The sequence below is a fragment of the Xenopus laevis genome, chromosome 2S (assembly GCF_017654675.1).
Source record: "Xenopus laevis strain J_2021 chromosome 2S, Xenopus_laevis_v10.1, whole genome shotgun sequence".
Classification (NCBI taxonomy): domain Eukaryota; kingdom Metazoa; phylum Chordata; class Amphibia; order Anura; family Pipidae; genus Xenopus; species Xenopus laevis.
Window position 1 is genome coordinate 29,335,026 of NC_054374.1, and position 25,854 is coordinate 29,360,879.

At 42.6% G+C, this 25,854-nt stretch overlaps 2 protein-coding genes across 2 annotated transcripts; both read left to right on the plus strand.

The window, feature by feature from the left end:
• The first annotated feature begins 319 nt into the window (after positions 1-319).
• Positions 320-8,151, plus strand: LOC108709305 (T-cell surface antigen CD2). Its single transcript, XM_018249027.2, has 4 exons — positions 320-1,083; positions 4,374-4,679; positions 5,413-5,528; positions 6,727-8,151. The coding sequence occupies exons 1-4, from the start codon at positions 1,020-1,022 to the stop codon at positions 7,054-7,056; spliced, it is 816 nt and encodes a 271-aa protein (XP_018104516.1). The 5' UTR covers positions 320-1,019; the 3' UTR covers positions 7,057-8,151.
• A 3,838-nt stretch (positions 8,152-11,989) lies between these two features.
• On the plus strand, positions 11,990-24,830 carry LOC121400383 (T-cell surface antigen CD2-like). The gene is made up of 5 exons (XM_041583296.1): positions 11,990-12,517; positions 20,685-20,990; positions 23,131-23,388; positions 24,103-24,216; positions 24,463-24,830. The coding sequence occupies exons 1-5, from the start codon at positions 12,466-12,468 to the stop codon at positions 24,828-24,830; spliced, it is 1,098 nt and encodes a 365-aa protein (XP_041439230.1). The 5' UTR covers positions 11,990-12,465.
• Positions 24,831-25,854: the final 1,024 nt, after the last annotated feature.

Genomic DNA, 25,854 nt, shown 5'->3' on the forward strand with positions numbered 1-25,854 from the left:
TATAAAACCCTGAGGAAATTAGATGCACAAACATATGCAGAGCATAATACTATTGTGACCCCTGGAAGGGCAAGTAAGTTTGGGGCACGGACTCATTCCCTGTCTGTTTTTCCACTGATCTCATCTCATTTCCCACTATTTGGAGTTGAAATATTATTCCCATTGATGTATGTGGAACATTTATATCATTTCCTCTCTGTTTATTGGTTGTTGCTTTCCAGTACTGAGTTTATTTGCCATTTGTACCCTCCAGTAATGCAGACATTTGCCTTTCTCCTTACTATTTATATGTGTGTGTGTGTGTGTGTGTGTGTGTATGTGTGTGTTTATTCTCACTGGCCTGTCACTCTGAGACATATTATTACAGTAAGTGTAGGGTTTAAATGACCTGCCAATCACTGACCCTTTGGTTTCAGAGAAGGAGAATCTCTATGGAGTGTGGAGTTGAGCGAGGACCTTCTGCAGCTCCTGTAAATCAGATTGGGGTAACTTTGAATATAAACACTAACAACTTATTTGTCCAAACTGACCTCAAACATTGCGTTTCCTACTTGACTTAAAATGGTCCCTTTAGCTAAAAAGGTCACTTGTTTTGCCTCCACGTTGACCCTCAGACCAGTCACTCTTTCTTCTTCTCTTGATATTTTTCTGTTTCTTTAATTTGGGCAATTTGGGCACAAGACAGACATTTATCTGTGCAAACGATATGATGATTCTTACCCATCCCACCAGGACTCTGAATGCCCATTGCTCCTACTGAGCTCCTGCCTGTCTGACATGTTAGAGACACCTCACGGCAAACAAAGAGGCGCAGAGAGGAATGAGAATGAGCTGAGTCCTCCCCTTTCCTCTTTCTTTCCTTCCAGCATTGCACAATTTCCTACTCTCTGACTCTGATCTACCAGTTACATCTTTCCTACCCCTGGTCATTGTGTCTACAACCAACCCTGTCACAGCTCCTTCTCCCACAGCCCTCTAGTTGTACCACATCCAGCCAGCAACTTTCCCTTCACAGTCAGATGGACCGACAAAGCACTCACATATTCCAACTCTGCATGGGATTCTGGATTCTAATGTTCTCAGGTAAGTCATTCCTTTCAGCCCAGTGGCAGCAAGTGACCTTGTCAGATACAAGAAGCCCTCTCCTCTGCCTCCTTCCGGCCTCTCAGCTCCTGTATTTGATGTGAGGGTCTGTGGGGAACTGAAACCACAAGGTTTTGTTTAAAAGGAAGGAAACACCTGGTTTAAAGTGAATAAATAGGGAATATAGAGTTATGAGAGACTATAAAGGGAGCAATTATTGTAGAAGAGAGAATTGAGGGTGTATTGTTAGTATGAGAGAGTGTCATTACACTTCATTTGGACTGAAAAAAGAGACACCTGCTAAGTTTAAGTGTGGCGTTTATCTCCAGCACCACTGGCCCACATCAGGCAAGAAACACTCCACCTTGTTCTGTAAATACAAACACATCCAGTAGAACTGTAGGTTTAAGGCATGAGACAACTATTTTTCCGCTTTTTGCCAAGGATTAAAAAATGTTGCACGGTTTTAAAAATTGTTGAGCGAGAATAAAACGCATATTGAAATCAATGCGTTTGGTGAATTTCTTGCTGTTTTGTGAATTTTTGGAGAAGCGAAATGTGCCAGATCCATCCATCACTAAAAGATTTTAGTATTAAAATAGCCTTGGATATTCTGCCTGTAGAAGAACTAACCATACTCAGTCATCACAACATCCCCCTGCAGGGCATTCCCCAACCTCACTAGACCCCCCTACTCTGCTTCAACTGAAAGTTCTGTTCCTCTAACCTAAAGGGGGGCTCTGGTTTTTTGATCTTATCTATGGGAAAAAGAGAAGGAAGTCTATTATTTTAGACCTTGCCAGTTTGCTGCCCAGTTTTCCAATTTAGTCAAATCACTCTGCAAAGTGGCAGCATCGGTTATGGGACTTATAGTTCTGCACAATTTTGCATCATCAGCAAGAATAGAAACAGTACTTTTAATGCCCTCCTCCAGGTCATTAAAGGGCATGTAAAGTCTAAAATAGAATAAGGCTAGAAATGCTGTATTTTGGATACTAAATATAAACATGAACTTACTGCACCACAAGTCTAATCAAACCAATAATTTATGCTTTCAAAGTTGGCTACAGGGGGTCACCATCTTGTAACTTTGTTAAACATCTTTGCAAGACTAGGACTGTGCACATGCTCAGTGTGGTCTGGGCTGCTTAGGGATCGTCATAAACAAAGCTGCTTGAGTTCTGCATGGCTGGGAAGTAAGACGGGGGCTCCCCCTGCTGTTCATAAGTATGATTGTTTCCCTGCTCAGCAGTTAGGGACCATCTGACAATTCCTATCCACAGCAGTAAATGAAGGGAGAATTTCACTGCATACAGTCAGGTTTCTTATAAAAACAGTACACATTTTTTAATTAAAGTATATTGGAGATAGGTTTGTTTTTCATTAAAGAAAGTAAAAATGGGATTTTATTTTTTTTCCTTTACATGCCCTTTAATAAACAAGTTGAAAATCAAAGGAGCAAGTACAGAGCACTGTAGTACTCCACTACAACAGATACTCCCTCCCCCACCCCGGCATGAAAACCATCACATCTTTGTTAAATTCAACATGTTCTTGTTTCGTGTGAACTTCCCCCAGAGTCTCCCACTCACCTCTACTTACACTTAATGTGTCTATTAATAAGCCATCCCATTAACTGGCTCCTCGGTGATATAAAGAGAAATAATGCAGCTTTGGAAAGGGAATTGGGAAAATCCTCAGCAGAGAATGAATGATCTGGCTTTAGGATAGAAATGAGATCAATGAACATTGAAGTTCCTAATAGCAAAACTATAAAGGGTGTTGTGAGAATCTACGTTCTACACCAGAAACAGTGGAGTTAAGGTGCCGTTTGGTTTTGGATAAGTGTTTGTTATACACTTGATGCCACTGCCAACACTAAGTGCCATGCTCAGTGCCACGTCTCCCACCACACCCTATTCCTCTGCTGCTTTTAGATTGTAAGCTCCAAAGATCAGTCACTATATGCCTGACCCTTTATTACACAGCACAAGGGAAATGTTGTAGGGTTTATTTTGTGAAAATGACCCTTACAAAATTGTGTGGTCCCCATTGTTTTACTTTGCAATTATTTTCTGTCCATTTATGAAACAATTTCAGGACTGGAAAGTGTTAATAATTAAAAAATATGGAATTCTGGGAACATTTTTGGATCCTCCAGCTCGATATTTTAAAGAATTGACCCTTAATTCTGGACTTTTATGTACTTTGGAAACATAGATATTGAATTTAGTGGTGGATCTGCCAACATATTCAACTAAACCCCTTTTTTTAATGGTAACTTCCATAAAATATAAACCCCCATAATTAAATAAAGACATTAATATTAGAAAGATACAGGCTGGGGTGAGGGTTTGGTTATAGGAAAACCCTCTGGAAAGGCAAATGGGCTTAACCCAGTGTTTACCATAGAGGAGCCAGTGCTACAGGACCCACAGAAGGATCAGCTCCAAGATACTTACAGTGGCTGACACTGGATATGGTACATAAAGGGTTACTCTAAATGAATGTGAACAAGGCCCCCGGAATAGATGGAATACACCCTCAGGTACTGTGACACCTTAATTCCATTTTAGCCTCTATTTCTGATTTTCTCAGACTTTTGTCTTGTCTAAAACCTATGGACTGGTGGAAATCTGATGTCATTCCTATATATTAATAAAAGGGATTATGATAGCCTGGCAATTATAGACCAGTAAGTCTATAAGGGATGACATTGTTCTAGGAGGTTCTAGGGAATAGCATTATGGGTAGAATCAGCAACAGCTAGTGTTGCCACCTGGCCGGTAATTGGTGTAACCGTTTCCTGCAAAGCAATTGTCAGATTAGCATAAGTCTCTTAAAGTGGTTGTTCACCTTCAAATGAACATTTAGTATGATGTAGAAAGGGATATTCTGAGACAATTTGCAATTGGTTTTAATTTTTTATTATTTGTGGTTTTTGACTTGTTTTATTCAGCAGCTCTCCAGTTTGCAATATCAGCCATCTGGTTGCTAAGGTCTAAATTACCCTAGCAACCATACATTTGATTTGAATAAGAGACTGGATTATGAATAGGAGAGGCATGAATAGAAAGATGAGTAATCAGTGACCTCCCATTTGAAACCTGGAAAGAGTCAGAAGAAGAAGAAGGCAAATAATTAAAAAAACTATAAAAAAAATAAATAATGAAGACCAATTGAAAAGTTGCTTAAAAGTATTCATTCTATAACATACTAAAAGTTAACTTAAAGGTAAACCATCCTTTTAATGCTGGGAATTTATTGCTTTTCTTTCTCCTCCCCCACAGGTTGGGCAGCTGGCAATGACCCTGAGTATGTGGCACTGAGTAACTCAGTTCTGATTAATATCCCCAGCTATTCCAATGCTGAGAATGACCAGGTGACCTGGAAAGATGGAAATGGAACCCTAATGGAGAGATTCAGGAAATCATCCTCGTATTATCAGACAAAGGGATATGAGTGTGAGCTCTTCAGGAAAGGCTCCCTGTATCTTAAGCAGCTGGGCAAGGTGGGAGATGAGACCTACAGGGTGGAAGTGTACAACCAGAATGGGAAACAAATCACTGATACCACCATCCTAGTGACTGTGATTGGTGAGTCGAACCAACTGTGTGCTTGTAGGACCAGGACTGCTTTCTCAGGGGCCCCACCTTTTTTCATTGGGTGACTAGCGACTGAGCAGAAGAAGGAAGCCAGGGACAGTAGTGAAGGCTTCAAGCAGGGAGCGGGTCTGGGACAGCGGGTCCCAAGAGGGCTGGGGCCCTCTAGGTTTTTTTTTTCTGGTGTTCCAACGGCCCAGTCCAACCCTGTGTGTTTATATATTATACATAGAGGCAACATGGGACAAGCACATCTGCAATGGCTGCTTTGTTACTTGCTGGAAATTGTGTTTCCAGTGGGAAATAAAACACATAAACATTCCTTGCACTGCCGGCTACACGTCCAACTGCACCCTCCTTCTGCATCCAAGGCCTGGCCTGCAATGTATTGGCGCACTTGCTTGGGACACAATTTCCTATGGATGACAAAATACCTATTGATTTATTGATCATTGGTTTATTGATGCCTTGTGCCCTCACAGCAGTGGGGCAACTACCATAAAATCAACACAGTCATTGTGGGGGGGCTGGGTACAAGGGGTCTGGATTTGGGAGTAACCTCTTCCCAGTCACTTCAAACTTGCTGCCCACTCACTCATATATGTGTGGGGAAGGGATTGTGGCCCTACAGGTGTGTGCCCCTGAAGATTTTTTGAGGGGGGGCCCCAGCATGTTGAAGGTAAGGAAGCCTGGGGTACTATGTGTAACACCTGTGTGTCTGTTGCAGAGAGAGTGAGAAGTCCGATACTGAACTATACCTGTGCAGGGAAGCAAATAAACCTAAGCTGTGATGTGCCAGAGGGGCCCACTACCACCAGTATGAAGATCTCATGGAATAACAAGGTGATTAATCAATCTAAAAATCTATACCTACAAGTGATGGAGTGAGGTCTGGGAAACTGATTTGCCTCGTGACGAACCAAGTTAGAGGAGATCGAGTGCCCCAATGGTGAGAATTCTGTTTCCTACCAATCCCAGGAGCCTCTGTATTTGTGACGGTATCTGAGACCATAACTAGTTTATATAAAACTTACACCCAACATTCTATTCTTTATTATCTACATAGACCTACACTGCCCCAACCTTCTGCCTATTCAGATGCATTGAGCAGTACATGTAATGATCCATTTGGTTGGCTGATTCTCCAAACCAGAATATTTTAACCTACTTTGATTGAACCAGGTTGATCAAATTGATTGACTAATTGGTCCAGTTATTAGATCATGGATCATGGATCATATTATGGATTTCATGAATGGCAGATATTATGGGAATGTTCCCCTGGCCATTTGTGCTATATTTGTTCAGCAGTTCAGTAGGCAGAATATACTAATGAGATCCAGAAGAAGTCATCCCACATAACAAGTCTGTCAAGGACCTTCTTGAAATTGTCCCAGAGCAAAACTAATGGTATTCTCAGCAGTTCATTTGCAGGTCCCCCCCACTATGGGTTAGGTCCACACAACCTTTCTTATCATTACTTTGTGACTTATGGGGCAGTGAGCAGAAACTATTTACATTTAGAGGGTGGTACCTATGCCAATATCCCACCACTCATGGATTGGTAAGTTAAAGGACAAGAGGTAGGGTACTGGATGCGAGTACATATACCCCCACTAATTTCCTGCCGCAGTTTCTGTTAAAAGCCCCATTTTCTCCCCCCTGCCCCCCAAAACAAAGGGTGAATTTAGGGTAGGTATTTAGCAATATATGCACAGGGTCTGGGTATGTGCTCAGTCTCTCTCTTGTTTTCTGTCTCATTGACAGATACCCCAGGACTTGATTTGTATATCATGATTGCTATCGCTGGGGGTGTCGTTGCCTTCTTGATCTTCAATATTACTCTGATTTACTTTTTGAGAAGAAGATGTTGCCCCCAAGATTCGAGAAATGATAAGACTGTTGGTTGAAATAATCACTCCAACACTAGTGGGGGCCAGCAAGATACCAGCCTGTAACACAAAGAGATAAGCGGTGATTCTGAGAGGGTAGGTCTAAGGTTGAGATTCCCCATTCATACCTACTTTGTTCCTTTTTGCAGGAGAGGAAGAGGCTTCTATCTGTTCTGAGAGGCAACCTCATGTTCAAGAACGCCAGCTTCCAACTCCTCTTACACAGCATGATACTCAAATGCTGGACCGGCCTCCAGCAGACATCCCAGACCACAACCAGGGACCAAAGATCCAACCACATGGGCCCCAAATCCCAAACTGCCCACCAACTCAGCCAGAGAGCAGCACATTCCAAGCAAAGAGGAGCAAAGTTTCCAGACCAAGCCTCCCAGAAACAACAAACACCATCTCAGCCTCAAAGGCCTCCAGTACCTGCCAACCACCCTTGTGATCAACTGCCCTACCCACAACCTCCATAAAATTATGGAGCCATGACAGAGAGAAGTCAGTATTGTTTTTGACCCATATCATATGTGACAATGAGCAGACACTATGGCTATGGCTTCATGAGGCAGAAAAGAGGACGCATGGTTAGGAACTGATGGGGAGGAGCTAACTTTGCTATTGGGTTATGTTTGCTGGACATTTTTATGTCTTCACCGAACAGGAAGGAGAATATGGATTTCTGGTACAAGGGAAGCTTAATTGCTATGAAACATGGGATGGGAAAGACATAAAATGGCTGTGGACTCATGGGGGTCTGAGAAAGCCAAAATAGTTATACAATCATTTCAATAGGATGGTGGTATCTTGGCTATGGAAGTATGGGAATGGGAATATTGACTTGTAGCTATTAAAAATAGGCAACATAGCTCACAATTATGGGAGACACCAACATGGATTTGTTCTGGAAAGGGGAAACAGGAGCCACTGAGCTGGTGCTTAACACTTGGGAAGCCACACACAGCATGTATTTGTATCAGCACAACTAATGTACTAACCAATTGATTTTCTCTCAATACATCAGGGAACCAAATGCTAATAAAATGGTGGCAGACTTGGTGGCCTATGAACCTACAGTAACTGTGACGCCCAGGATTCCACACAAAATGGCTGTGAGAGCTGATATAATTTGGTACATGGTGAGGTCCAATGACAAGAAGGAGGACAATAACTGGAACATGGTTTTGAAGTTAATTCTACAGGTTAATAAGATGGAGGAAATTCTGAAGAAACCAAAAAGAGTAATTTCCATGCGAAGGGGCCCAGTTCAGCTTCATTACAAAATATACTGGAGAATATACTGCAAGGTGCCTCAAGGGTTTAGGTTACATACTTACCCAGGCACAACTGCATTTAGGGGACAGACACCTCTCTTCTTTTATGAGTTTACCATTGGCCCTGAACCTGGAAAAACTCAGGGTCATTCTGCAGATTGCAATGTATTTTAATTGAAATCAACAGGTTGGTTATTCATGGCTGCAGTCTAACTACTGCAGCGGAACATCAATGTGTCTGTATGCCTACTCTTTTAAATTTTGTATCTAATAAAACTATTGATTTTTAACTTTGAATAGAACTATTTGGAGTATATTTTTGAAACTTGCAGTCTAACTACACCTGGAAAGCCATGATTTACACAAAAAGATTGGACACGATATTGGACACTCAAGGTCACATTGGAAAGCTTATTAATAAGGTCGTTTCAGGTCCTTTTTATAAACATTACATTACAAATAGAAGTGAAATATACAACAGCCGTTTTTTTCCAATGTTTTTTAATTGTTCAGTCAAAATATTTAATCTATGACACCTTTTTGTATAGTTCCTCTGTAACCACTTAATTTCCACCTATTTATAAAAGATAAAAAGGGAGGCTTAAGACCAAATACTCTGAAAACTCAGCTTGAGTTTTGTATATATAGGGCAGCTTTGCCGGACTGGGAGGAAAAAGCAGCCCTGGGAAAAGTATCAAAGCAGCCCATGTATTCACATGCATGATAAATATTTTCAACCCCAAGGTTAACTAGAACTACTGTTTTTTTAATAAATAGAGCGCTATTTCCTGAACCAAGCAGGGGTCCATTGGCCTAGGATACCCAGAATTATTATAACCCTATGTGCTGAAACTGGCTCTTGCAACAAGTATCTCACCCGGTTTCTATCATGGCTATTCTTTTCATTGGATTAGTGGCCCTAAATTTACAGTATATTCCCTCAGTCACTCTTATAAAAAAAGAATTTTTTTTCAACCACATAAACTAGCCTGTCTCTAAAGTTTGGCCTCAGTTCCATTCCTGTATGATTTTGAAGCCAGATCAGCAAAATGCAACTGCAGTCTTCAACCCAACACTCAGCAGGAACTCACCCCATACAGCATGGACCCCAAAAATAATGTGTATTTTGGTGGGCCCAGGTGTCAGGGGGCCCTTGAGCTGCTAAAAATTTGGCCTTTTTCATGGCTATTTCCTATTTCTTTAAGAACAAAGAGGTTAAATATATGGAATAATAGATTATAGTATGTAAAGAATAGAGACTAGGAGAATATAGGTTGAGTGAGAAGAATAATAATAATAGTACTGAGAGTGGGCCCCTGGTCTATGGTTCTTTGGTGGGCCCCTGGTCTAAGGTTTTAGGGTGGGCCCCTGATGTCCCAGTCTGACACTGGTACAGTCTGCTCTTTTCCAATTGGGTACTAAGGCTAAGAGGCAGGCAAAGCTGCACTGCTTGTTGAATCTTAGATTCAACGGGTGGGATTAGCCCTATTGCATGGAGATTGGGTAGACATTTTGGAAATAAAAAGAGGGACAAAGGTAAACAATAAGGTTAAAGGTAAAACAATCTGAAAATATAACCCTAACTGGCACAGAGACTGGGCTCACAGCACTTTTTAGAAAAGCATATGTACATTCTCCTGAAATCCTGCACCAACTGGCCCTTAGTCTGAGATCCATGAGCCTTGTCTCTTGGATCCCCTAAGGGTGGAAGCCCCACAGTTTGGGAACTACAGATGAGAGACTTAAGCAGGGAATAAGTGGGCAGAATTGTGGGAGTTAAAGTAATGTGCTTAATCTGTATATCAAGGGTCCCTAATTAGGCGAGGGTCACATGGGTTTGGAATGAAGGACGTGTCTCCGTTTATTTGTGTTTCTCTATAAAGAGTTTTTATGGGGAGCCAACTAAAACACCTCATGGGCCAATTTTTGTATCCAGACCCCTGGGTTAGGAAGTCACTACTTAAAATGATAACAATTAGGAGACCTTAGGCTGAGCCAAGTTAGAATTTCCCCTTGATGAGCAATAGAAATGAAAGAAGTAAAAGGGAAGAAGTACATGAGACTGATGGGAGACGTAGAAAAAACAAGAAATGGGAATTATTTGTGTGACCGTGAGGGGGGGGGGGGGTTTAGGGGGACAGAGGATGAAAAAATGCCCTTGGGGTAAGTTACACTGCAAACTGCATTTCATGTGCTGACATACTCTGAACCCATTTCATGGTATAATCACCAGCTGGGGTTCTGTAGTGTACTATGAGTTCTGTTGTGAATGAAGGGGCAGAAGATATTGCCCTAGTTCAGTTTCCTTGGGGTTAGAGCCAAGCAAGTTCTCTAGTTCTGGCTGATGCTCTCAGTAAGCCACAGTAAGACCCACAGAAATGTACTGAGCTCTTCCTCTGTTTGGTGCACCTGACTGAGCAGCATAGCTTGCAATCTACATGGAATCTTCTAGAGAGTGTATAGGGAAAATATACAACAGCTTCCAGTCTGCAGTGCATACATACATACATTGTACCACTGAGCCTCCACTGGGAAACTGTCCAACAAGTCTAAATTTACATGTATCTAACCCACAGAGCTAACACTTAACACAGCACTTAACATTGCTTAACATTGCTCTTAACACTTAACATTGCAGGCTCTCTGAGCTACAGATCTGGCAACCCACAGAAAGTCTCAAAGTTGTTTGTTCACAAGGAAAGGAATTGTGATACTGCTCTATAGATATTTTAACTGATGGCATTCTGTACCACAGGGCTTACAATCCATAGAGCAACTGTGAGTCTTGGAAATGTTATTAGCATTTCTTTGAGCACATGGAACAAAGCCCCTTTAACAGAAGAAACTGGGAATCTGCAGCCCCTGCTCTTTATGCCTGTAGAATTGATGGAGAAGGAATGGGGGTGATATTAGGACTGGTAAGGGAAAGTTTCTCCCCCATGAGAGATGATACAAAGTGTAACCTATTCCGTCTCTTGCTGGAACCGGTGCTGCTCTGCAGCCTTATCTTTTGATTATTTTGTCACACTGTTTGTCAGTTGCTGCCCACAAGGTTCAAGGTTGTTACCTGGATTATTCTGCTGTTTTTCTGAAGTCATGGAGGTGCTCCACAAGACGTAAAGGAAAGAGCTCCAAGATCAGTGCTGGGGACAAAACCAGCCCTAGGCATGTATCAGGGAGGTTATGAGCACTGCCACCTATCTCAAAGCCCCTGTAGCCCTGTATTTAGAATTTCCCTTCCTCTAGGGCAGTGATACCCAACCAGTAGCTCGTGAGCAACATGTTGCTCCCAGTGGTCACAAAGCAGGTGCTTATTTTTGAATTCCAGGCTTGGAGGCAAGTTTTGGTTGTATAAAAACCAGGTGTACTCCCAAACCGAGTCTCCTGCAGGTTGACCACCCACATAGGGGCTACCAAATGGCCAATCACAGCACTTATTTTGCACTCCTACATTTTTCATGCTTGTGTTGCTCCCCAACTCCTTTTTCTTCTGAATGTCGCTCACGGGTTCTAAAGGTTGAGGATCCCTGCTCTAGGGGGACTATTCTACTTGATGAACCCTATTCAAAGCAAGGCCAGCCTTTTATATCTCTATTAATTGTTGAAGCCACTTTCACATTCCCTTCCTTCTATGCCACTATGTATTTTGCCCCCAACCTCTATAATACAGGATGAGCCCATTGCCCTAGGATCAGTAATATTCAGGTAAGGGCAGAGGATCAGTCTCCTGTACAAGTTGCTTATGAGGGTCATGTGTTTCTTCCCCTGCAGCCTGAGCGACCATGGTGGGGCTTAAAGCAAACAAGGAACAGGTAGTAATTGGGCAGAACTGTTGTGGCCCACTAAACATTATCTGTGTTTTGTAATATCAATCAGTCTCCTTATTTGTTGGCTGTGAAGTTTATGGTTTACCAAAAAGAGAGCTTTGTAAAATTTCAAAAGGCAACTTTATGTAATTGAAGAACTGACCTAATTGCCCTGCAGCTCTGACTGTGCAGAGACCTTCTACTTGACTTCCAGTTTTCAAATAAACAGAATATATGCTGCAGAAAGAATCAGCAGACACAAACCACCAACCCCCTCCTTTTTGTTTCACTATAGGGCTGTTCTTTGACTCCGAGCCACTTTTACTGCCTTGCGCCAACTCCCCACTGCCAGCTGCACCTTCTCCACAACAAGTTCCTCCAGCTCTTGAGCCTAGTTAGGTCCTTCTGCCTCCACCAACACCCCTACAGATATTTCTACTTGCACCATCTCTACTGGAGTTCTTACTACCTGCAACTTCACTACTAATGCTACCACTTTAGCTACACCATTGCTACTGAAGCTCCTTTTTGTTGCGCCTACACCACTAATTCTACCAAATATCTTCTACCTGCACGATTCCTACTGGTGATCCTTCTACTTGAACCTTTACTAGTGGTTCTACCAAGCTGCCTGTGCCATCCCTACTGAAGATCTTTTCATTTGCACCACCGTTATTGATTCTAGCAACTATACTAGCCCTACTACAGACAGTTACCCTATTATAGGTGATTTCAACAATACTCTTGATTCTACAGTTGCTCCTACCTACACCCATCCTACTATACACACACACACAGTGCAGAAATGGTGATGCTGCTACATGTCTGCTTTGGGCTCTGGATTCTCCTGTGTACAGGTAAGACATCGAGCCTTAAGTCTGCAGATGCAAATATACTGACAGTTTAATTCTGTCTGTCAGTTTGTTCTGCTTTGCTGCACCTGTCACTGAATAACGGCTGAATTGGGAGGAGGATTCTGTGAATCCAGTGTGAGAATGAAAAGCTCGGGTTTTCCTGTTGGGTAAAGGAAGAAATCATAGACGCAGAAATAGGTCACTAGGCTGTTCATTTCATACAAGGAGGCAATGAGGTGTTTGCCTGTTAGATACAATATGGAGAGGGTGGATAATACCATTTTAGGCGACATAACTAGATGTTATTGGGCTCCACAGCAAAATAATTTGAGGGGCCCCCAAACTCTCCAGGGGTTGACCTTTTTTACCAATATATATATTAAAATTACTCATTAATTAGGGCCTCATGGGGCCACTATACCTCCTGGGCACCCCCTGCAGCCGCAGGGTCTACTTCCTCGTAGTTACCCCCTGATTTTAGGGAATTAAATGTATTTAACGTTCTGTGCTTTTCAGTCAGTAAAGAAAAGAAAAAGAGTCAGTGTGAGTCCCCCTTAACCTTAATCAGCCATTGGGGATCAGGGAAAATATTAACTCACTAGTGACCACTGATCTGTTCCTCTCTCTGGTATTTCAGTCTCGTGGCTCAATGATCCCCTGTTACAATTTGACCTATTTCTCAGCAGCAGTATCTGTGGGGTGTAACTGTTTTACCAATTGTACCATTGCCTCAGGAATTCGGCTGTGCTGGGCCAAATAAAAGCACCAGGCAATGAATGAAATTAGATCATTTACAAAGTCAGTGCCACCAAAGAGATGCTCCAGGGAGACACGAGAAGGGGGAAAATTAAACTTTTTATTTCAATGTTGGAAAAAGAGTTAGAGATAAAGAATAAGAAGGATGTTAAACAAAGTCTGTTTCTGGTGAACTGATCAGATTCTGACTGAACACAGAGAGTAGGGGAGAGTATAAGGATACACAGCAAGTAGGGCACAGTACAAGAATACACAGTGAGTAGGGGAGAGTATAAGGATACACAGTGAGTAGGGGAGGGTATTAGGATACACAGTGAGTAGGGGAGAGTATAAGGATACACAGTAAATAGGGGAGAGTATAAGGCTACCCAATGAGTAGGGGAGAGGATAAGGATACATAGTGAGTAGGGGAGATTATAAGGATACATTTGTGAGTAGGGGAGAGTCTGTAGAGGGTGAGGGAGTCTGTGCTTAGCCAATTAGCACTTAATAGGTGAATACTTCAATCCTCTTACAAGTATGTATTGCCAAACTTTCAGTGAGAAGGAGAGCACTCAAACGCAGATTAACTGCTTGTGGTTAATATTTATTCAAACTGCTGTACACGACATGTTTCGGGCAGTTAATACCCTTTCTGAAGTGTCACTTGAGAAAGGGCATTAGAGGCCCGAAACATGTCATGTACAGCAGTTTGAATAAATATTAACCACAAGCAGTTAATCTGCGTTTGAGTGCTCTCCTTCTCACTGAAAGAGTAGGGGAGCGTACAGTGATCCCCAACCAGTAGCTCGCGAGCAACATGTTGCTCTCCAACCCCTTAGATGTTGCTCCCAGTGGCCTCAAAACAGGAGCTTATTTTTGAATTTCTGGCTTGGAGGCAAGTTTTAGTTGTATAAAAACCAGGTGCACTGCCAAACAGAGCCTCAATGTAGGTTGACAATCCAAATAGAGGCTACCAAATGGCCAATCTCAGCACTTATTTGGCACCCCAACAACATTTTTCATGCTTGTGTTGCTCCCCAACTCCTTTTACTTCTGAATGTTGCTCACGGGTTCAAAAGGTTGGGGATCCCTGGTATAAGGATACACAGTGAGTATGGGACAGTATAAGGATGTACATGACAGTAGTGTTGGAGTAGGATGGATAATTAGTATAAAGGATACACAGTGAGTAGATTAGAGTTTGTAGGATACATATATAGTGCGTAGGAAAGAGTATAAATTATATACACTCAGTCGAAGGGGCAGAGGATTCCCACTCAGTTGGATAGATTTAATTAAGGGCAACAAATTCCATATTTTCCGTATGTCAGGACTCTTTCATCTTTCTGAATATAATGTGGGTGTGATTTGATTCAGACCCCCCCTACATTAATTACAATTAAATAAGATGTGTTATTCAATTGGCCTCTTCATTTAAAAATTTACAAAATAATAATCCAACTATTGGATCTGTAAACACAATAACAGCTATGAACTTAGTCACTCTGCCATTGCTGCTGGGGTCACTGTGCCATGGTTATTGGGGTCACTGTAACAAACAAGGGAAAGTTGTGCTCACCACTAATTTTTAAAACCATTAGGCGGGGGTGCAATGAGGCTGTGACCACAAAATACATATAGACAAATACAAGAGTCCTCTGCACTCAACCCATTATCAATATATTTAAGACAGCGACATTTTGTGCATACTGCTACTAAAAAATTCCTTACCCTTTAAACAAAACAGGGATTGTTTGTCCATATATTGCAATATATTTAAACTGGCCAACTACGTCAAACTCATCCCATATCTGGCCAGTCCTATGCTCAATTTTTATCTGATCCATTAAGAATTAAATTGCTTAATTATACATTTTACAATGGGACTAAGTTTTACTGTGCCATGGTTATTGGGGTCACTGTCCCATGGTTATTGGGGTCACTGTCCCATGGTTATTGGGGTCACTGTCCCATGGTTTTTGGGGTCACTGTCCATTGGTTATTGGGGTCACTGTCCCATGGTTATTGGGGTCATTGTGCAATGGCTATTGGGGTCACTATCCAATGGTTATTGGGGTCACTGTCCCATGGTTATTGGGGTCATTGTACAATGGCTATTGGGGTCACTATCCAATGGTTATTGGGGTCACTGTCCCATGGTTATTGGGGTCACTGTCCCATGGTTATTGGGGTCATTGTGCAATGGCTATTGGGGTCACTATCCAATGGTTATTGGGGTCACTGTCCCATGGTTATTGGGGTCACTGTCCCATGGTTATTGGGGTCATTGTGCAATGGTTGCTGGGGTCACTGTCTGTAGCATCAGGCTCAATTCTGGCAGAAGAGAGGCAGAATAGAAGGTAAATCAATCAAAGCCCCAAAGAATAGAAGTAAAAGAGTATTTATTACAGAGCTTGGTTGTAAATTGCAGCGCTGAAAGGCTGCGAGTAGTTGGGTCACAGGAAGTGGGATTATCACCCTAAAAGTTGCGCGTGTGGCTCCTGCAGCAAATAAAGGTTGTGTTGGAGAATGTTTAGTTCATGTTGCAGAGCATAAGCTGCGAGGGAAGGGAAGTGGTGCGCCACACACTGAATCACACGTGCCCTGCACAAAGGAGAGCGCTGCTGCACCATCCAACACAACTCACTGATCTACTGACACGTCTCATGCAAACCTCGTGCCCTTCTTGTCACATATTCACTGGGGAAGGCAGATTGTCTGTAGGAAAATACATGGGGGGTATAAAAGTCTCAGACAGGCTTAATGGACTAATCATTATTTACACCAGTGCAGTTACTGACAGCAACAGAGCTTTCATCAGTCCCCAGGCAATTAGACAAATAAAATCCAGACTAGTTGCTATGGGTAGCTGCATGGATACAGCCTATTTAATAGATCTCTGTGTTTCAATAACCGGCACTGCAGAAAAGTTCTCTTTTGAAGGTTTGCCTTCAAGAGAGAACTCTACTCAAACAGCAAATTCTCCTTTCTATTTTGCATCATTTTCTAAAATTTAATTAAAATATAACTAAAATATATTAATTTTGTTTCCCGTTCGTTTCTATTCATTATCCAGCAGCAGCTCATTAAGCTGAATCTCCCTCTCAGGTGTGTTTCAGCATGTGATGGCACCTGATGGGGGGGGGGCGCATCGCTGGCGCTCTCTGCGCTAGAAAAGCCAAATTTACAGTTTAAAAAACAGAAATTCTACTCTTAAAGTTACCAGGAGCGGCTTATTGCTGCCCCTGGTAACTTCTGGGGAGCTGCCGCCTGAGGCAAAGTACTCACCTCAAGGTACTCACCATGTCTCATAGCAGAAAGCCCCTACTCCCTCTATTTTAATTGCAAATAATTTATTAGTAAGTTCATTTCCCAGCAGCCCCTTTTAGCCCCTACTGATCATTACTGTGATGTCCCATGATTTCTCCAGACATCTGACTACTTCACACAGAAGGTTACTGATTAAATTAAGGAACATAGTATTTGTACCTGGATAGAGAACTGGCTAAAAGATAGACTACAAAGAGTGGTGGTAAATGGAACATTTTCTAATTGGACCAGCGTTGTTAGTGGAGTACCGCAGGGCTCTGTACTAGGTCCCTTGCTTTTCAACTTGTTTATTAATGACCTGGAGGAGGGCATTGAAAGTACTGATGATACTAAGGGTAGGACTACATGGACGTTTTCGACGTGATCCGACGCGCTGCTACAAAATGCTGGCAGCAGTTCGCGTCAGATCAACGCTGCGACACCATACGACAGTGCATTCACTTACCTTATTTCCATCGCATGCAATTTGCCGCTGTCGTTTTGTTGCAGCTCGTCGGTTAGCGCCGAAAACGTCCATGTAGTCCTAACCTTAATTGTGCAGAACTATAGGTTCTAGTGATGGGTGAATTTATTCGCCAGGCGTGAATTTGTGGCAAATTTGCCCGTTTTGCCACCGGCGAATAAATTCGCAAATTTGCCCATTTTGCCTCTGACGAATAAATTCGCAAATTTGCCCATTTTGACGCCGGCAAATTGTAGGAGGCATCAAAATCGGCGTTTAGCGAATTTTTCGCCAGTTTCCCGAATTTCACTGGAAATTTGTGAAATTCGTGGCAAAACAAAACAGGACAAATTCAAATATAGGATGCTGCCATTTTGCAGAGTGATTTGACTAAATTGGAAAACTGGGCAGCAAACTGGAAAATGTTGATCAGTGGCGGATTAAGGACACGTGCGGTCCCTAGGCTACACTTTCCACAGGGCCCCCTTCTAGGGTAGGGCTTTATGTTGGGGCGGTACGCGCCATGTTTTTTTTTGAAAAATCGGCCGCCGTGTAAATACGCTAGTGGTTTAAAGCTTAGGCAATGGCACATGAAGCTAGCGTATTTATGTCTGCATGCTACAAAAATTATTTCACTGTCTGTAGAAATTATTTAACTATCTGCAGAAATTATTTCACTGTCTGCAGGCTACAAAAATTATTTCACTGTGTCTGCAGAAATTATTTCACTGGCTGCCAGCAAACGGTCTGTCTGTCTGTTTCACTTTCAGGCGCAGGCTGGCTCTGCCTCTACAGCTGTTGCTGGGCCCGGCCGACTGCCCCCTGCACCATCCCTTCTGCTGGCCGACCCAAATCCTCACCTGAAGTTTTTAATAAAAAAAAAAATAACAAAATTCTCTGCCCACTTGGTACTTTAAGAGTGAATTTCCGGGGGAGGGGGGGCAGCAGCAACTGCTGCTGCCTCAGGCGGCAGAGGGGCCAGGATCGCCCCTGACTGGCACTGACTGTGACTGCTGCAGGACCGGGGGTGCTAATGCTACCACCATGCTGGCTGGCCTAATAAAAAAATGATAATAAAGTGAATATATATACAAATAATAAAACATATAAATAATCCAGTGGATGACAAAGAAAGAGAGAACCATTGTTTATGGGAAAACTGGATACTCTGACAAGCAAATGTTTTACATACGAAGAAAACAAAATATTTGGCCCGTTTCTAGAATCATAAATCTCAAAATAAAGAAACCATATAAGCTTGAAAGACTCTCCAGATCTATCTTCTTCTGATTTAGCTTTCAGAGCTTCTTGCCAACTAAATTGGTTAAGGTATGAAGTGGAAAGTAAAGTTCTGTCTTGCATAAAAAAAAGGGCATAAACTCAAGGGATGAAACATAATTTTGGAGTATGGGGGCAGTTTTGGGCTCCAGAGGGATATAAATGAGCTGGAGAGAGTGCAGAGACTAAGTGCAACTAAACTGGTTAGAGGGATGGAAGACTTAAATTATGAGGGTAGACTGTCAAGGTTGAAGTTGTTTTCTCTGGAAAAAAGACACTTGTAATGGGACATGATTACACTTTACAAGTACATTAGAGGACATTATAGACAAATAGCAGGGGACTTTTTTACCCATAAAGTGGATCACCGTACCAGAGGCCTCCCCTTCAGACTAGAAGAATAGAACTTTCATTTGAAGCAACGTAGGTGGTTCTTCACATTGAGGACAATGAGGTTGGTGAATGCCCACCCGGGGTTTTGTGACTGGCTGATTCTATTAATGACTTTAATAGTGCCTTGGATTAGTTCTTCTGCAAGCATAATATCATAGGCTATTGGAATCTCAAGATCCATAGTTAGTATAAAATTGATACACGTGTATAAGTGTATACATATATGTATATACACGCACAACTATCTAAATACGATGATTTAGCTCAGAAATTGTCCATACAGCTGTCTCTTTGCACCACCTAGTGGTAAATGTGAGAATAGCACAAGCAGGAGAATTGGTGGAAAGAATCTGTCTTTAGAGAAATTGTTCAGCTTCATAGAATTGCTTTGCAGACAATAGAAATAAATGCAGAATTAACACGTATGTTTATTTCAGTTGGCTGTGGATTGTGAGATAATAGAGATAGAAAGTATACGCCCCTTTCTCAGAAAGTGTTTCCTACAGAGCAATGGTTTCCCGTGCAGTGTCCCCCCAATATTATATTTATGCCTGTGTTATGCACCCACGTAACAAACCTTTGGATTTCCCTTATGTGATTTTCATTTTGCATCATAAGTGTCGGAATGTCTCGTGTGGTTGTACAAATCTAGTGCCACGTATCTCAATGCTGCCATTAAAAGACACCTGATACAGCTGAGCAAAGGGCATAACGTCCAACATTTTGGAAACAGATAGAGGGACAAAAAGATTTCCCGCGCGGAGCGTTGCGAAAATTTTTGTGGCCACACCCCCTAATTACCATGTCCATTTTACAAAATTTGGTAGGTTATGAAAGTTTGAACACATTTCAATGGTTTTTATGTGTTATTACAGTTTTGCTAATGAAGGTGACTTGCCCTTTAAGCTGTGAGTCTTATCTTATCTAAAACTGTTACAAAAATATCCTAAGTTTGCGTTCTGGGCTCTCTGCCAAGAGCTAATTAAGTTAGAAACCTTGTATCTTTTTCTGGCTGTTCAGTGCAGCAGATCAAAAAGAAATTCGGGAAATATCAGTACAAATCTGGGACTGCGGGATGAGCTGTTAAAAGCAGGACTGTCCCGCTCAAAACGGGACAGTTTGGAGGTATGGGGGAAGGTACTGGGAGGGAGCCACTTGCCCTGTGCAAAGGTACTGGGGTAACATGAAGGGTTGTTGCTGCAGCATTTGTACTGTGTGTGAGGCATGTACAACAGGGGCTACTGTGAGATGCATTAAGTTACTATTTGGTGACTTATTTTCGCAACTTTCCTAATTTAGTCAGACCACACCCACCAAACACTGCCCCATCTAGTAAGCCACACCCACCAAATGCTGCCCCCTACTAGTAAGCCACACCCAGCAAATACTGCCCCTTCTATAAGCCACACCCAACTGCATACACTAATTAGGAAAGTCCTACAAATAAACATTAAAAAGTATTGGGCAAATGATGATCAGGCCCGGATTTGTGGGAAGGCCACCTAGGCCCGGGCCTAGGGTGGCAGGATTTTAGGGGGGGCATGCTGCCCAACCACACCCACATTGGTTCAAAAACACTGGGGATGCGCAGGAGATACAATCTCCATGAAAATTTGCATGAATAAATGGTAGGGGACAGGGGGGACAAACGGCAGTGGGCCTAGGGGCGCCCGCTATGTAAATCCAGCCCTGATGATGATGGGATATGATGGAGTGAATTTATAGAATTGCACTGAGAAAATAGAAAATCAACAGGTCAATGGCAAGGTCAGTAACCTTTGCAGCGTTCTGGGCCTTAAGAAGATGTGATATGTTGTGCTGGGGGGCGGGGACTAAGGGAAGGAGATGCCATACCTACAGGATTATGAAGGATTATGATCTCAATCCAAGCAATTTCAGGGGGTTTATTTAATCTGAGGATTCATCACACTGTGGAACCCATGCGACAGGACATTGGGTGACTGAGGCCTCTCTTCTTCTCTCCCACAGGTTGGGCGGCTGACATTGGCCCCATGTATGTGGCACAGAATGGCTCAGTTCTGCTCAATATCCCCGGCTATCCCAATGCTGAGAATGACCAGGTGACCTGGAAAAATGGCGATGGTTACACAATGGGGAGATTCAGGGATTCGTTATCATATCATCAAGTAAAGGGCTGTGAGTGTGAGCTCTTCAGGAACGGCTCCTTGTTTGTCAAGCGGCTGGATGTGGTGGGAGACCAGACCTACAAGGTGATGGTGTATAACCAGGGTGGCAAACAAATCTCATCTCATTCCATTACAGTCACGGTGATCAGTAAGTGCAACAACTGTAAATTCATATGGCATATATATTATATAGATTGTATGAGTACAAACCAGCCGGCTCTGTGCCATAGTTGCTACCTATGCCATTAGCCCAGTGGTGGCCAATAAAAAGTGCAACCATAGTCACATGATCAAACCGTTTATAAAAGTTCCTACAAGAAATGATTCAACTTTGGGATGTGACCTCATTCTCTATGTTTCATCTCCATTATATGTTCAGTGCAACTATAAGAAAAAGAACAGTGGAGCCGTCTTTATATCAACATACACATCATGATCTTTGTTCCCCAGTAGGATTTCCTTATCAATCCCCCCAGGTACCATCTCCAATACATGAACATTTATAAACCAGTTGATCATGTGATCTGTTTTCTTGGCCCACAAAATTCCAATTGAGATCAGCACTCCGTCTGTCTACTATACCTTGAGTATTAGCTGGAGGCTATGGTCACCAGGGATCAAATTGTATTGGATTTAAAGAGCAACACGAGGATATGTGGCACTTTGCAAAGTATCAACCACACACAGGTTCAGTGAATACAAATAAAAAGGAATAAATGCATAAGTGCTGAGAAACTCTCTTGCCCATAATTATTATACTTCTGTCACTTTGGTCTCAGGCCATGAGCATGTGAGAAGCAGTGAAGAGAAGTGAGAAGCTTGTGCCTTATCAACTGATTTTCTTAAATGTGGGGGAGAATTAAACTCTGATGATCTGAGGTTCTTTCTACTATGTTATCTGTAGAAGGTCCAGGACCCAAATTACAATTCTCTCATAGATCCAAGAATTGGCCCCTCACTTGGGGAAAGTTCTCTTTTGAGTTGTATAAACCTGCTCTCTCTTCTGCTGCTGCAGCTTTTTTTTTTACCAATTGGGCCTTTATGAGCCCTTCTGGGTCCAATTCATGGTTCTGTTACAAACTGGATCTGTGTCCATATTCTGGTACAACACATGTTCCACTAGTCTGGACATTTAGAACAATTCAGTTCCTATACTGCCACAAAAACCAGGGAAACATGAATAACAATTCAGGGAACCGCAATGACTGCCCATAACATCCCCAATATCCAGTTCCCCCTTAGTCCATGGTCCAGTTTAGCAACACTCCAACTCCCAGATAGAACCAGAGGTTAATACAGACAAGCAAGTCCAGTGCCCTTTTCCATGTCCCTGAAATATATATATATATACTTGTCAGTAGTGATGGGTATAAATTTGACAATTTGACGAGCGTAAATTTTTATACTCCCGACTATTTTGTCCAAATGCATTAAAATCAAAGGGTGTCCAAATAATTTTGTCCAGCTGCAATTTTTATGCAAGACAATTTTTTATTTTTGCCGTGGTGGATTTTACACAGGCGAATTTTCGCAGCAGTTCCGTGAAAACATTTGCGTGTATGAAAACGTGGAAATATGCCGCAGGTCCATGCCTGGCAAATTTATTTGCCCATCACTACTTGTCAGTGGGTGAGGTCGGAAGCAATTGGGTAAATAAGTCTTTATCATGTGACATTTCTTCTCATCTGTACAGAATATCCAGACATGCAGAATATACAGAACATACAGACATAAAGAACATACATAACATGCAGAACATACAGACATGCAGAACATGCAGAACATCTGTATTATCAAGTTGCTGCCTCTAGGAGTGGGTACTGGCAGAAAAGACATTGTAGCAGAATATATAATAGGAACCTTGGAGGAGGGTGCCCAAAGCAATCAGGGTGCCAATTTTGGCATTGGCAGTTACACAGGGGCATTACCCTTCCCCACAGCAAGAGTGTGATGTCTGGCATTTGGTGTCAATAAGACGCTCATTCCCTTCTGAAGCAACTTTATGATAAGGTCTCACACGGTGTAAAATGCATGTGTGGCACACAGTGTTTTTGTGGCACACGGAATGTAAAAGAATTGAGGGCTTGAGGCAGTGGGTGACATTTGCTCCATGACACCATGTGCCACTAGTCTATCTCTACTGAGCAAATCTGGTGACTCCCCCCGTGGCCCCCTTACAGCTTATGATCCCTATGTTGGACTGTACATATCCCGAGACCTGTGGGTCCCTAGTCATGAGTAGTGAGTATCTATAGTATGAGTAACATGTTGTTGTGTGTATGTTGCAGAGCGTGTGGCTGCCCCGGTGCTGAGTTACACGTGTGGTGGGAAACACATAAGACTTCACTGTGAGGTGAGTGATGAGGATGCACCGGACGAGATGAAGATCATGTGGAACAACTCACTTCTCGCCCAAAGCACCAAAAGCAAATCTGTTGGGAAAAACATCTCTGTGGAGATTGATGGGAATGTGACCTGCACCGCCAGGAACCGAGTCAGTGAAAATACACACACCAACTCCATCAACTGTCACACTGACCACCAAGGTACCCCCATGTACCCCCAAACACACACATACTGGATACACTTATTCCATGCGGTTTGGGGCTAAAATTATTCCATGGGATTTGGTGGTTAAGCATGTGATGGTAGGGCTGTCACACCCAAAAACAGCCCCAGCACCCACAAAGATGCTTCCACTATTCACAGATTACAAGGCTCTGAACCCCTTTCCTCAAATACATTGATCTCTGTAGTGAATGGGTCAGTTCTGTTAGTTACCCAAACACTCCAGCAATTAAATGGTTAATGTACCAGTAATAGAAATTAGGGAAGTGGCCCAATAGTTACCTGTATGGTACAAATTCCCCTGGATTTTTCATTTAATAGAGTCGCAGAGCTGATGAGGAGGGGGTGCCTGTAGCACCTTCAATTGACTCAAAGTCAGAACAGATGGATCCTCTGCCTTTGCCCCATTGTGGAAGATGGGGGGTGGTCTGAGGACCAGTACTTATTCCATGGGGTGAGGAGGTTTTTCTTTAGTTGAATTAAACACATAATTTAAAAACTATTGTTTTATTCTCAGGCTGTACAATGTTTCAGGGAACCCCCTCCCCCGTCCTCGGGTACCTGCTTAAGATGAGCTCAGCTGGGAAGTTGGCGTGTGAAGTTTCCCTTTAAGCTGGGAATTTACTTGCAATAAGAGCATTATTGTATTTCACCCTATATAATCACTGCCCCCTGCATTTCTCTCCCCCCAGAGCTGGAATGGTTCATGATACCAGCCATTGCTGCAGGGGGCGTGGCTTTCCTTATCTTCATCATCCTCCTCAGTTACTTTGTGAGCAGATCAAGGTGCAAGAAGACCAAAATAGGTAAGAACATCCCAGATAAGATTTGTGCATTTATTGACTCCTATACCATTTGTGGGGGTCTGAGATAATGAGTGGGACCCCTTTATTCTGCAGTAGAACTGAATGAGATTATTAGGTTCTTGCTGGTGTATGTGAGCGACATGATCTGTGGGATATTTCCCATTGAATAGAGAGGTCAGGTTACAGTTCATACTGTGCGTGTATGTATATAATATATATATATATATATGAATATTGTTTTTGCAGGTGAGGAAGAGGCCTCTATATGTTACAAGAAAGATATTTCCATACAGGAGCGACAACTCCCAAGCCCCTTCAGCCAGCCAGACACACAGACACTGATCCAGCCTCCAACACAGACAGACCCAGAGCCACAGCCAAAGCCTCCAGCTCCCAGGGGCCACTCCAAAAGCCGCCCCCCAAAGCAATCTAAGAGGGGAGCCCATTCCAAGCGAAATGTGGCTACAGCAGAGAAACAGGCCCCCCAACATCAGAAGCAACAGAATTTGTCTCAGTCTGAAAGGCCTCCAGTTCCCAACAATCATCCCAACACCCGCCCACCCAGACCCCAGCCTCGTACAAAATCACGGCCGGCCCACCAGCACCAGCAATAGTTATGGCCTGAGATCAACAGCCCCCAGTCCTGGTCTAAAGGCTAGACATGGAGGGACGAAAACAGCCTGAGACGCACAGACCTGCAAGTCACACGGGGAGGAATCCATAGAACATAGAAACTGAATTGGAGTTGATGTGGGGGCCCTTTACCTGGCCTTATGGACCTAGACCCAGATTGGGGGCTGTGCTCTGTCCTTATGGCATACCCCTTCCCAACTTACCCAGAACCCCCCTCAGCACAGCAGGACCAGGTGGTGGTACAGAGACACGGTGGCACAATTAGAACCCAATGCCCAATTTCTGGCCAGGAGGGTGTAAAGTTCTTTAGAGAAATCTTTCTAATGTCTTATGTCTGTCCATGTTGATCGTGTCCCTCGAAGGGAAAATCACCCCAATGTGTCATTTGGTCAGAGCTCACAATATGGTAGGTTACATTGTCAGATATTGTGGGGTTAAATATCAATTAAATATTACAAGTGTTCTCATGTATAAAGCTAATGATTTCTTCAATGTCTCCAGTGATTATCGAGTGATTATCTCTGGGCTTCCTTATTGCCAAAGCCTGACACAATAATGACACATTTACAGTCATATGAAAAAGTTTGGAGTTTTGTTTATCATTGGCTGAGCTTTCAAAGTAGCAACTTTCTTTTAATATATAACATGCCTTATGGAAACAGAAGTATTTCAGCAGTGACATAAAGTTTATTGGATTGAACAGAAAATATGCATCATAACAAAATTAGACAGGTGCATAAATTTGGGCACCCCAACAGAGATATTACATCAATACTTAGTTGAGCCTACTTTTGCAAATGTAACAGCCTCTAGACGCCTCCTATAGCCTTTAATGAGTGTCTGGATTCTGGATGGCGGGATTTTTGACCATCCGTCCATACAAAATCTCTCCAGTTCAGTTAAATTTGATGGCTGCCGAGCATGGACAGCCTGCTTCAAACTATCCCATAGATTTTCAATGATATTAAAGAAGTTAATAGGAAAGAAGAGAAAAGCATTTAAAAA